The sequence below is a fragment of the Dendropsophus ebraccatus genome, chromosome 8 (assembly GCF_027789765.1).
Source record: "Dendropsophus ebraccatus isolate aDenEbr1 chromosome 8, aDenEbr1.pat, whole genome shotgun sequence".
Lineage (NCBI taxonomy): Eukaryota > Metazoa > Chordata > Amphibia > Anura > Hylidae > Dendropsophus > Dendropsophus ebraccatus.
The window spans coordinates 33,698,322-33,711,456 of NC_091461.1; the positions used below are offsets into that span (position 1 = coordinate 33,698,322).

Below are 13,135 nucleotides of genomic sequence, written 5' to 3' on the forward strand. Positions count from 1 at the left end.
TATTGGACTACGAATTTCTTTGATGTCATCAGCTATGGCAAAAATTATTGATGGCAGTGGGTCTCATTGCTAAGATCTGCTGTGATCAGGAGATAGAGCCAGGGAGAGAGCGCAACAACAACCCGACAATGTAGCCTTATAGACGTACATTGTCAAAATTGGCCTTTACGGAGATATGGCTGGGGAGTGGATTCTAGTCTTAAAGCCTGCAAGAAAACCTTTTTGAACTGGTGAATAAAATAATTTTTCTACGTTCTGGAAGCAAAGACAGATATATAAAAGGTACCATGTGTCTCCTTGACCTAACAGCAGTTTAGAATGTAAATTACAGCTGACAGATTCCCTTTAAAATACCACTCTTATAACATTGTCATCCTCAGCAATTGTTAGGTTATGCTGAACACAGTCGTTTCCTCAACGGCTGCAGTTTCAGAACATAGATCATTGCTTTAAACTCTATTATTTTGTCCTTTAAGTGCACATTTTGGCATTACTTCATCATCTAAGAATTACTGGTATTTTGACAGCAATGACTGAACAGTCTGCTATGCCGATCTTGCTGTAAAAAAAAGCCCATATCCTTGATAAAAACATAGTTTGTTGGTTTACATTCAAAAACAGATCCACCTGGGTTTTTCGCAAAAAAAACTTGTGCCACTCTGTGCCAGGCACTTAACTTCATCCTACAATGCTTACTGTGAGCCTATGGTGAAAATAAACTCTATAACTTAATACCATTTCCCTTGGCTCAATTCCATTTAATTATACAGGTCAAAATACAAGATATCTTGTTACAAAATAAGTCAATTAAATAGTATGCCATATTAGTTAGGTCTGCAGTCATTTTCCTTCTGCTGCAAATTATATCCTCCTGTGTGCATCTGTCAAGGAAGTGAGTGAGGTTGTGTTAACATATGTCTGCTGATCTTTCCCTCCAGTGTAATTGTGCCTGCTCCAAAAAATGCTGACTGGAGGAAAAAAAATTTTGTAATCAGGTTGGATAACGGTTGCCTGTCATGCCCATAGTTCCCGCAACAATCGCCATTTGAGCCTATAAAGCACTGGCCTCAGCCTTGGATTGCTGGCCATGTGTGAACATACCTTAAGTGACAGCAGGATGTCCTTTTCTTTACTGATGTGCCTGGGGTAACACCTGATCGTTGACAATATGTGAGTACATCTTAAAGCACACTTACCATTTCGAGTAGTGATTTTTTTTTCACTACCTGGTCGGCGCTGAAGCGGAGATCCTGGGGGCATGGTTCATTCTTCAAAACGCTGCCCAGTTCCCGCGATCGGTGCCGGTTTCTTCATGTGCATCAGCCTGCCCTATGCACTAGAGGAGGATATCCCCTTCCCTCGGTGACCGGCCTTTAATGGAATCAAGTCTGGCTACATCACAGAGGGGATGTTGGTAATCTAGGGGCATCTCCAGTGCATAGAGCAGGCTGGTGTACATGAAGGAACCGGCACTGATCACGAGAACCGGGTGTAGTTTTGGAAAATGGACCATGCCACTGCTATCTCTGTGCTGGGGCTGACCAGGTAGTAAGAAAAATGTACTATTTGAAATGGTACATTTGAAAAAAATGCTGTTCAATAAAAACTATTGAAACAAAAAATGGTTCAGAGGCCCCACCCACGAGGAGAACAGGGCAGGTAGGCTTCACTTGCCCAAATCTAAGCAGCTACTTAGATGACCCCTAGTCCTAAATTTGGAAGGTGCATGCTTGAACTATGGCTTGGAATGTACAAAACTAGTATAGGGGTACTGTTAGATTCATTGTGTGGGTGGGTTTTAAGAGATTACAGAATATAATTTTCAAATGACTACAGTTTAAACAATGCGTAAGCAGGACAACGTCTGTCATACCTGAGCATAGGTTGCTTTGGGAATTGAGGCTGGTCACTATTCTGGTTTTGAGGAGGTTTTCTTGTAACTTGCTTGTAAATGTTCCTCGCTGTCACACCAATCCACAACACTGTGCACAGACTGGAGTAATGTAAGACAATGCCAACCTGGAGAAATCAGAGACCGGAAACAGTTACATAACCAGCTATTAGTGCAAAATCTATTAGCACATGAAAGGATGACATGTGAACAGACACCATGATTCACAGATTATTTCATAATTAGCTAAGAATCAGGAAGTCAACCAGTGTCACTGGATCACCAGAAATCTTTCTGATGTGTTTCTGTTACTTCCAAAAAAAAACATGTAAATTCCATGGTAAGCAGAATTGTTCATCTGGGCATTTAAAGTGAATATGTGGTCTAGATTTTCTTTTACTGACTACAGCCAAACAATTATTAGGCTTAGTGGCTAGAATGAAAACTGATTTTAGGATAAAATATCGATGAATATAGTAAAATAGAAAATGAGATCGCTTTAGTTTTTTTTTTACATGAATAGACCAGTGCCAGTGCAGGTATGCTGGTACCTTGGCCCTTTTTTCTTTATATAACCGTGCATGGTGCCAGTCTATTCCAGGGCACTGACCCAGACTGAAGCACTGGAGGCGGGCTCGCCCACCCCCAGTGTGATGAAACCCCCTTCATTATGTGATGCAGCTCAATTAGAATCAATGGAGCCACGTCACAGAGGGTAAGAGTTTCGCCACACTGGGGACCGGCAGGGCCCACCTCCAGTGCCTCAGGCTGCGGCGGTGCCCAGGAATAGACCAGCGCCATGCGTGGGAACCAGGCCGTGGTTCACAAAAAGTACCAGAGCACCGACATCCTCACACTGGCGTCGGTCTATTCATGTAAAAAACTTAAAGCAATTTATCTGATGGTACATTCACTTTAATTTAAAATCCTTCAAAATTATATGTAATATAAGAACTTGATTTAAACAATTTAATATTTTCAGATGACACCTTCGCTTCAAGTTAATTTTAATATGGGGATGAATTTTCTAATGCTCCATTTTTCTATATAGATTTAAAAAAATATGCTGAAATCTTGCAATTTCTATTCTGGCCACTAAGCCTAATAATAAGCAGTCACTTTCTGTTCAGTGAAAAAACTTTACAGCAATCTCTTCAATATCATCACAGAAAGGATTACAGTGAAAGGTTACACTTGTATATAAAAAAATAAGGGGTCAGGCCTTTCACAATAGGTGAAGTTAAACACCCCTTACCCCTTTCCTTACAGAATCACCTCTTTACAGGTCACAGGCCAAGCATAGAAACAGATTAGGGGGAAAAAAACATGGTTCATTATCTGACTTTGATCTAGGCAATATATTCCCTTTAAACAGCTTATAAGGAAACCTTAAAGAGAATAATAATTTTAGGGTGTACATTTTGTGTTGATCACTTTCTTGTTCCATATTTATCTATAGTGGTTGGAGTAAAGTACGACTGTCCTTGCTGTGATTCTTACTGACGGCCCTCATCTACTCAAGTGTTTCCTACATTTATTTTACCCATTGTGATAACATTTATCTCAGCAAATGCTACAACCTCCAAGTGGCTCCTACATATAGAACCTGCTCTACCCACAGTACATCTCAATGAGCCGTTCTATCTGCGAGCTGTTGTCATGACTTTCATAAATGCTATTAGTGTGAAAATCAAAATACCCGTTCTGGCAGGATGTTAACATCTGCGCTCGGAGAATAATTGTTAGCTATCGCCATGGAAACTGCAATTACAGTTTTAGCCAATCCTCAATATTCTTTTATTCCTATTATATGTGCATCTGGCTTTATGAAATGGGTAAAATTAATATGTTATTTTATATTCTGAACTGATCAGTTACATTTTGTATTACATGCATAAAAAGACTTATTCATTGGACCATTACCTAATCCACTATGATCATCACTGGATAGCTGGAGACTCACAGAGAAATTTTTGTAAAGTATTAAGATATTTAGCCTTGTTGAGTACAAGCACAGCTTTTGTAGTGTTTGACATGGTAAAACAAATCACCTAAAATATAATCTCTTAACAGGTGCTAGATGTTTTAGGTGGGCCTGAGGGCCTGAACATAAGGCCATATCTGTGGGCAGCATGGCAGAGGGGTACTGCAGGGAGTACTATACTCACCTTCCTCGCTCCACCACACTGCTGGTACTATAGAGCCCCAGTCCTACTGCACAGTTTGCCCAGTTTTGGAGTTGGTATGTTGAATTGCCTGCTCAGCCAGTTAGAGGATAAGACAGGTAGGACAACACCACATGCTTCCCTAGAACCCAGAACTCAAAAATCTAAAATGGTAATCATTGACATAGTAACATAGTTAATAAGGTTGAAAAAAGACAAGAGTCCATCAAATTCAACTTACAGAAACTCTGTGTTGATCCAGAGAAAGGCAAAAACCCTTAGGAGGCAGATGCCATAGAAGACCAACATGGCCACTATGGCCATGAAAAACCAAACCTTATTCCTGTAGAGAACTAAACCTTGTTAATATACATACAGTACTAACAACTACACCTGATTAAGAATCAAACCTGGTCATCCTGACATTGACAGCTAAACCAGGTCACTGTAGGCATAAATGACCAAATCTGGCCAATGTGGTCATGAAAAATGAGAGTTTCAGTTACAAGTGGCAAATCAAATACCACACATTTGTTGTACCCTATACTGTCTTGTGTAAATCAAACATGCACATGCTATATTCTCATATTCTCAATAAGACAACCATTTAAAGAGTTATCCGGTGCTACAAAAACATGGCCACTTTCTTTCAGAGACAACACAACCCTTGTCTCAGTTCAGGTGCATTAAGATCCTATAACTTCATTGGAACTGAGTAGCAAAACCCCGCCTAAGCTGGAGACAAGAGTGAGGCTGTCTCTGGAAGAAAGTGGCCATGTTTTTGCAGAGCTGGATAACCCCTTTAAAGGAGAATTCCAGGCTGGGGTGATTTTTGGCAGAGTGCCGGGAAGGACGAAAGAAGTAAAATGCGCTCACCTTCCCCGCTTTAGCACTGATGCCAGTATCCCGAGGCTCCAATCCCCGATCCCGGACAATTTTGGGTCTAAGTTGGGATCTGGGACGTGGCGTGTCAGGTCCAGTCAGCCAGTCAGTGGCAGAGGTGGGACAGCCGCTGACTAGCTTGGCATGTCACGTCCCAGATCCCCTCTCTTACCAAGATGCGGCTGGGGATCAAGGGACCAGAGCTGCGGAATACCAGCATCAGTGCTGGAGCAGGGGAGGTGAGAGTATGTTACTACTTTCATCCTCACACTCCCTAGAACTCTGCCGAAAATCACCCCTGCCCAATATTCTAATTAAATCTAGACCAGACTTTCTGTGATCCATCATGTACTATGCATTTTCAATGAATATTACATCATAAGGGCACTAGATTTCATGTGATAGGACATGAATCCAGGGATTTATTCTGATATTGGAGTCTAGAAGAAATTTTTCTCCCTGTGATGTGGCTTTTGGCATCAGCCTTATGAGGGTTTTTGCTTTACCCTGGATGAGCACAATAGGTCTAAAGGTTGAACTTAATGAGTTTAATGGTTGGACCTTACTATCTACCTATACATGCTGGCCAATTTCTCTGAGGGGACCATCCCTCTAAAGACTATTTTTTATTTGGATGTTTGTCTCAAAACTTCAAGGTTCTTGTTTATTTTAAAAGCAAATTTGATGGTTATAAATTAAATAAAATATTTGAATAGTTCATGAACATGACGGCAAGTTTGATTTTGAACCAGGATATGAAAGAGCCATAGATGTAAACCAAAACAGCCACGGAATATTTGCATTTACTTAGCTGTTATTAGGGACAAGTATTGGATTACAGACCTGAAGATTATACTCTCTGTATTAATGTATTTATTTAATGTGAACCAAATTCTTAACATTCCCTGGATTCGTACCACCAACTGCATGGATCTCAAATATGAGAGATTGTGTATTTTTAGTGTGTTTGATGAGGTGAAAGATGATAAAATGACAACTTGAAACCATGTTATACCTACAGCAAGATGAGTCAAACTAAATGCATTGTGTCAACTTATTTTTGTCATAAATTTTTTAGCTGTAAAAAGGATTCGGGACAAAAAAACTAAAGATTGTCAAATGTGTTAAATTAACCGAGACCAGTACAGAGCGTTTCTTCAGCTTACTAAGTAGCAGAACGTAGCCAGAACACTGTTGGAGATGGTAGACGGCAATATTTTTATATTTTTAGAGGATAAACAATTGTTTACAGAGACAATGAAGAACTTTTGAATTTTTAAGAAAACACATGGGAAGACAGTTTTAAGCCTGGAACATCTGATTCTTTGACTACAGTTCTCAAGTGATATTAATAAATTCCAAGGTCTAAAAATAGTGGTTCAGTGCTCAGTGCCCTGCAGTTTTATCCTGATGGGCCTATACGAAAAAGGGGATGATGTAGTTGGTGCCCGCACAGTCAATCATGCCTACTGAGGGTGACGCAATGGTTACTTGGTGTTCGGCATCAACTCCAATGACAAGTGTGCCCTAATTTAAAAATGCCTTGACGCCAGCCAACCAGTGTGAGGGTAGTGGGTTGTTATTGTCGTTGATCGAATAAAGGAAATTGGTCCCAATGTTGACACCTAAATACTGTGAATCCAAATTTTTGAAATGGTTAAAAGGAAAATTTTGCCAAGATCCTAAGAATTTTACATAGCAGAAGCATGTGTTGTCAGCTTAACCACTGTCAGGTACTTATAATACAATAAGAGTCATGGGTGAAAAATGTTCCAAAGTGTTACATAAAATCCATAAATCTGAATGGATAATAATGAGGACATGTCACATTCAGGAAGCATAAATCTTCTATTCCAGTAGTTAAGTATTTTGTAACATCTACACAGATGAGCTCCTTATGACAGCTCCGACTGTCCTTGCTGAGGAAATGATTTACTTTAAAGCTCCTGACAAGGAAGCCCTGACGTATTAAAAAGTACGAGGAGTTTTTAAAGATCTGCGAACCTACAGGTGAATTATCAGGCTAACAGAAGAAAAAATAGTGTCTTCTTTTCTATTTTTTCCCTTCCTTCAGCTGATGGAAGGAGTTTAGCCCCTATTACACAGGGCGATCAATGGTAGCAAGCCAGCTCCTCGTTCCTCACTTGCTGCAGGCTCCAGCGAGCGGGTAAGGGAAGGGGGTGGTGAGGTGTGGAAGGGGCTCCCCGGACGATCTTTAGATTGTCCAGGAGCCCATAGGAGATAGCGTGCAGGCTGCTGACGTCACACCCAGGCCCGGATTAGTAATCTGGCAAAGCGGGCAAATGCCCGCTGGGCTGCCAGTATTGCCAATCCGGGGGCCGCCGGTGCTGGCCCCCATGTGCACCGGCCCTCAGCAGTGGCTGCAAGAATAGCGCAGCCGGCCGCTGCGCTATTCATTCAGCCTCTGCAGAGGGCTGGTGCCCTGGCCCTTTAACTGTGAGCGTTCAAGATGAACGCTCACAGTTTGCAGCGGCCGCACTCTGCCTCTGACTGACAGAGCCAGGGAGCCATTGGCCCCCGGCTCTGCCAGTCACTCCTGTGGCCGGCCAGTCTTCCTAGCTGGAAGGTGTCAGGGCCGGCCCGGGGCTGCAGACGTGCCGCGCGCAGGCACGTCTGCAGGCACCTCTGACAGGACCCCGGCGGCTGACGTCACTTCCCTGGCGCGCCGCTGAGGACCTGTGAGGAGAGACGCCGCCGATCTGCAGACTGAAGATCCGGGATCGGGAGGAAGAAGCTGCCGGGAGCGAGGTGACAGGTGAGAATGTGTTTTTTTTTTTTTTTTTCTTTAACCCCTTCACATGTGGCCATGGTGGGGGGGAGGCTATTCTATATTGGGGGAGGGGGGGCTATTCTATATTGGGGGGGGATGCACGGGGAGGGCTATTCTATATTGGGGATGCACAGGGGGGGCTATTTTATATTGGGGGGATGCAGGGGGGCTATTCTATATGGGAGGGGATGCAAAGGCTATTCTATATTGGGGAATGCAGGGGGCTATTCTATATTGGGGGATGCAGGGGGGGCTATTCTATATTGGTGGAGATGCACAGGGGGGGCTATTCTATATTGGGGATGCACAGGGGAGGCTATTCTATATTGGGGGGGATGCACAGGGGGGGCTATTCTATATTGGGGATGCACAGGGGAGGCTATTCTATATTGGGGGGATGCACAGGGGGGGCTATTCTATATTGGGGGGGATGCACAGGGGGGGCTATTCTATATTGGGGATGCACAGGGGAGGCTATTCTATATTGGGGGGATACACAGGGGGGGGCTATTCTATATTGGGGGATGCACAGGGGGGGTATTCTAAATTGGGGGGATGCACAGGGGAGGCTATTCTATATTGGGGGATGCACAGGGGGGCTATTCTATATTGGGGGGATGCACGGGGGCTATTCTATATGGGAGGGGATGCAGGGGCTATTCTATATTGGGGAATGCAGGGGGCTATTCTATATTGGGGGATGCAGGGGGGGGCTATTCTATATTGGGATGATTCACATGGGGGGCTATTCTATATTGGGGGATGCACAGGGGGGGCTATTCTATATTGGGGAATGCAGGGGGACTATTCTATATTGGGGGATGCAGGGGGCTATTCTATATTGGGGGATGCAGGGGGGGGCTATTCTATATTGGGGGATGCTCAGGGGGGCTATTCTATATTGGGGATGCAGAAGGGGCTATTCTATATGGGGGGATGCACAGGGGGGCTATTCTATATGGGGGGATGCTCAGGGGGGCTATTCTATATTGGGGATGCAGAAGGGGCTATTCTATATGGGGGGATGCACAGGGGGGCTATTCTATATGGGGGATGCTCAGGGGGGCTATTCTATATCGGGGGATGTACAGCAGGGGGGCTATTCTATATGGAGAGATGTGCAGCGGGGGAGGGGAGGCTAGTATATATGGAGGGATGTATAGATGAGGATGTATAGAGGAAAATGTTGCTGGAGCAAGAAGCGTAAAATGGCTGTCTGGCAGATCCCGTGGAGAGGAGTCATGGCCAGAGAAGCCTTCATGATGGTCGGAGCCAGATGGAGAAGAAAAGAAAAGTGGACGTCTCTTCATGCAGAGAAGACGTCTACTGTAAGTCACAGGATGTATCTGCTTTATAATCACTTATCAGGTCTGCAGAACCTTTATACAGCTGGGATCTACCTCTGTATCCGGGGTGTCAAACCCGTCCCTCCAGGTTTTGCAAAACTACAATTCCCATCATGCTTTAGCTGTCCAGGCATGATGGGATTTGTAGTTTTGTAACAGCTGGAGGGCCGGAGTGTGACACCTGTGTTCTCTGGTCACTGCTTTGGGAGAATATTGGTCTTTATATAGTGGTTGTTATTTGGTGCCAGTATAGTGGTATTATCCAGTCACTGTATGCTGAGAGTAGTGGGCATGGTGTGATGGTATCCAGTCACCGTATGCTGAGGGTAGTGGGCATGGTGTGATGGTATTACTCGTCCTGTGTATTCTGGTATTATTGGTAATATTAGTGTTTTATATAGTGGATTATATTCAGTCACAGTGTAGCGGTATTAGTCATTATGTGGTGGTAATGGCAGTGCTCATGGTGTGGTGGTAATGGCAGTACTCATGGCGTGGTGGTAATGGCAGTGCTCATGGTGTGGTGGTAATGGCAGTGCTCATGGTGTGGTAGTAATGGCAGTGCTCATGGCGTGGTGGTAATGGCAGTGCTCATGGTGTGGTAGTAATGGCAGTGCTCATGGTGTGGTGATATTATTTGTTGCATATATACTGGTAGTATTGGCAATATTGGTGGGTTTGCTTAGTAACAGTATGGCAGTAACGTGTACAGTATGGTGATAATATTTGCTTACTGGTGTTATTAACTATGACTGTATTATCATGCACAGAAAGTTCTAGATAGATAGATAGATAGATAGATAGATAGATAGGAGATAGATAGATAGATAGATAGATAGATAGATAGATAGTAGGAAATGGCTATCTATCTCCTATCTACCAGCTTACCATGTAGCTTTGATTACACATGAGATCACAACCAGCAGACACATTTTAATAATTAAAACCTTACTACTTTTACCGCCATTATATAGTGTGCAGACATAGTCAGGATAAAAGGGATTAAAAAAAAAATATAGTAACTTTTGTCCAAAAACAGCACCACCCTGTCTTCAGGTTATGTGAGGTATTAAAACTCGGCTCCATTCACTTCAATGGAACTGAGCTGTAATACACATAAATATGTCGCATCAAATCCACAGCAGATCATGTTATAGCATTATTTTTAGGTGCTGATGGTGGGGTTCACATGTTTAAAGGGAACCAATCAGCCCGTTTGAGCTGATATGGTTCCCTTGAGCATTGTATAAAGCACCTGGAGCGGTCCCTGCACGTACCGGCCGCGGGCGCAGCAGGTGCTTTATAACGGAGAAAATGACTTTTATTCCCCGGCTCGTGACTAGATACAAGCGGGGAAGTAGTCATGGTGGGCGGCTCCCCGCTCGTATCTAGTCACTGCGCTCTGCCTGTCAGCGCTCTTAGAGGGGATGATTGACAGGCAGAGAGGCCCGTTACTGGCAGAGCTGACAGGCAGAGCGCAGTGAATACGATACAAGTGGGGAGCCGACCACCATGACTACTTCCCCGCTTGTATCTAGTCACGAGCCAGGGAATAAAAGTCATTTTCTCCGTTGGCTGATTGGTTCCCTTTAAGGGAGTAGTGGGGGACATGGCTAAATGAAGCAGAATTAATATACCATGATATGGTGTGTGGGCGGCTGGGGTTTGATTGCCAGGGCTGATTTTAAGTCCCAGTCCAGCCCTGGTCACACCTATTACATGCGGCAACAGCAGCAGATCGCTGCCATCGTTGTTATTCTTTCAACATGTTGAAAGATGTTGAAAGACAACGATCAACCGACATCGTTTTTGTGGACTGTTGCCTATTATTACATGAAACGATTATCAGCCATAATAGCGGATAGTTGGCTAAGTACATCCAATAATCACTTTTTAAATTGATCAATAGAGATGAGCGCAACTTGAGCATGCTCGAGTCTGATCATTCGGCATTGAATACTGGTGGCTGAAGAAGTTGGATGCAGCCCTAGGGAGTCAGCGTAGATACAGCCTATGGCCTATAGCTGTATCTATGTTTTCCAGGACTCCATGTTTTTTTAGCACTGGACAAACCCTTTAAATGGGTTATTCAGTGTTAGAAAAACATGGCTACTTTCTTCCAGAGACAGCACCACTCTTGTCTCCAGTTTGGTTGGTTTTCAATTAAGCTTCATTCACCTCAATAGAACTAAAGGCTAATGCAAAAACCCGTCAGTGCACGGATGGTGTCCTGCGTAATAGACCTTGGAGCTCCAAGCATTATGATGTCAGGAGCTCTGATACTGTTTGAAAATTCACGTTTGTGTACTAACACACCCCACAATTAATCATGATGCTGGAAGCTTCAAGGTCCACTCTGCAGGACACCATCCCTGCACAGGCGGGTTTTTGCAGACATGTGCACTAGCCCTTAGTTGCAAAACACCACCCAAACTGGAGACAAGTGGTACTGGATAACTCCTTTAATATGCCTCCTAAAACCTTAGGTGGGGATTACAAAAATGTATAAAAATAAATTGATCCAATGGTTAGAACTCAAACCCCACCTTTCCCATTTTTAAAATAAAAACGGTAAAAAACAAACAAACATACGTGATATCGCTGACCATGGAAATGTCTGCACTGTTAAAATAAAATGTGATCAAAACAATGCAGTGAATTGCATAAACATAAAAACTAAAAAAAAAAAAAAAAAAAAAAAAAATGGCAGAATTGTGATTTTTTTGGTCTCATAATCTTGTCCAGAGTGTATACACATAGGGGGACATTTATTAAGTACGGCGTTTTTTACGCTGGGCGTAAAAATGTCCCCGCAGCTCCGGAGCTCAGGGGGTTTATGTAGAGGCGCATTGCCTCTACATAAATCCCGATTTTACGGAGCCAGTCCGTGCGAAAATCTCGGAGCTGGCGTAGGTTTCAGTATCCTTTTTGTTGCGAAAAATTATAAATGCAGCGGACCCAGAGTCTGCAACCCCCCCCCATCCCGCCCCCTCCACAACCCCACCCCGCCGCACTGGCGAAGGTGGCGTAAAATGGCCAGATGCAAATATTTTATTTGTAATACGTCCATTTGCAAATAAATTAATTCGCATCTGGCCGTTTTACGCCAAGAAATACAACTTTTTTGCTTGATAACTTTCCCCCATAGTATACACTCCGGCCAGCATCGCTAGAAGCCATGCAAAAAACTGACATGTGAGAGAATCTGTCAGTTCACACAATGAAGTGTGCGGCTCCGGCCGCACACACTCCATTGTGTGCAGCAGGAAATTCGGATGCGGGCGCACATTGGAATCATTAGTAGTGAAGATGATCCAGCCAGTACTGCAGTAATTGCTTTTTTTTCCTGTATTTTAGAAAAGTACAACTTAAAGAAGTCGGGCGAAATTTTTTATTTAAGTTTTGTATTTCCCCCCAAAAGTTATACAAATCCCCAATATACACTTATTACAGGAAATGCTTATAAAGTGCTTTTTTTCCCTGCACTTACTACTACATCAAGGCTTCACTTCCTGGATAACATGGTGATGTCACTTCCTGGATAAAATGGTGATGTCACTATCCGACTCCCAGAGCTGTGCGGGCTGTGGCTGCTGGAGAGGATGATAGCAGAGGGACACTGAGGGACACAGGGCACTGGAGGGACACTGAGGGACACAGGGCACTGGAGGGACACTGAGGGACACTCTGCCATCATCCTTTCCAGCGGCCACAGTCCACACAGCTCTGGGAGTCGGGTAGTGACATCACCATGTTATCTAGGAAGTGACATCACCATATTATCCAGGAAGTGACATCACCATTTTATCCAGGAAGTGAAGCCTTGATGCAGTAGTAAGTGCAAGGAAAAAAACTCTTTATAAGCATTTCCCGTAATAAGTGTATATTGGTGATTTGTATAACTTTTGGGGGGCAATACAATACTTAAATAAAATTTTTTCGCTGGACTTCTCCTTTAACAAATACAACAAATAACATAAAAAAATACACTGATATATATATATATATATATATATATATGTGATATATATATATATATATATATATATATATATATATG

The 13,135-nt window shown here is 43.3% G+C and overlaps 1 protein-coding gene across 3 annotated transcripts in view; it reads right to left on the minus strand.

Annotated features, from left to right (window-relative positions):
• Positions 1-13,135, minus strand: part of ADGRA1 (adhesion G protein-coupled receptor A1) — a 396,447-nt gene that overhangs the window by 44,420 nt on the left and 338,892 nt on the right. For all 3 annotated transcript variants that reach the window (XM_069980134.1, XM_069980135.1, XM_069980133.1), the window contains one exon: positions 1,874-2,019. In XM_069980134.1, the coding sequence (XP_069836235.1) occupies positions 1,874-2,019 (146 nt within the window). The remainder of the gene's footprint in view (positions 1-1,873; positions 2,020-13,135) is intronic.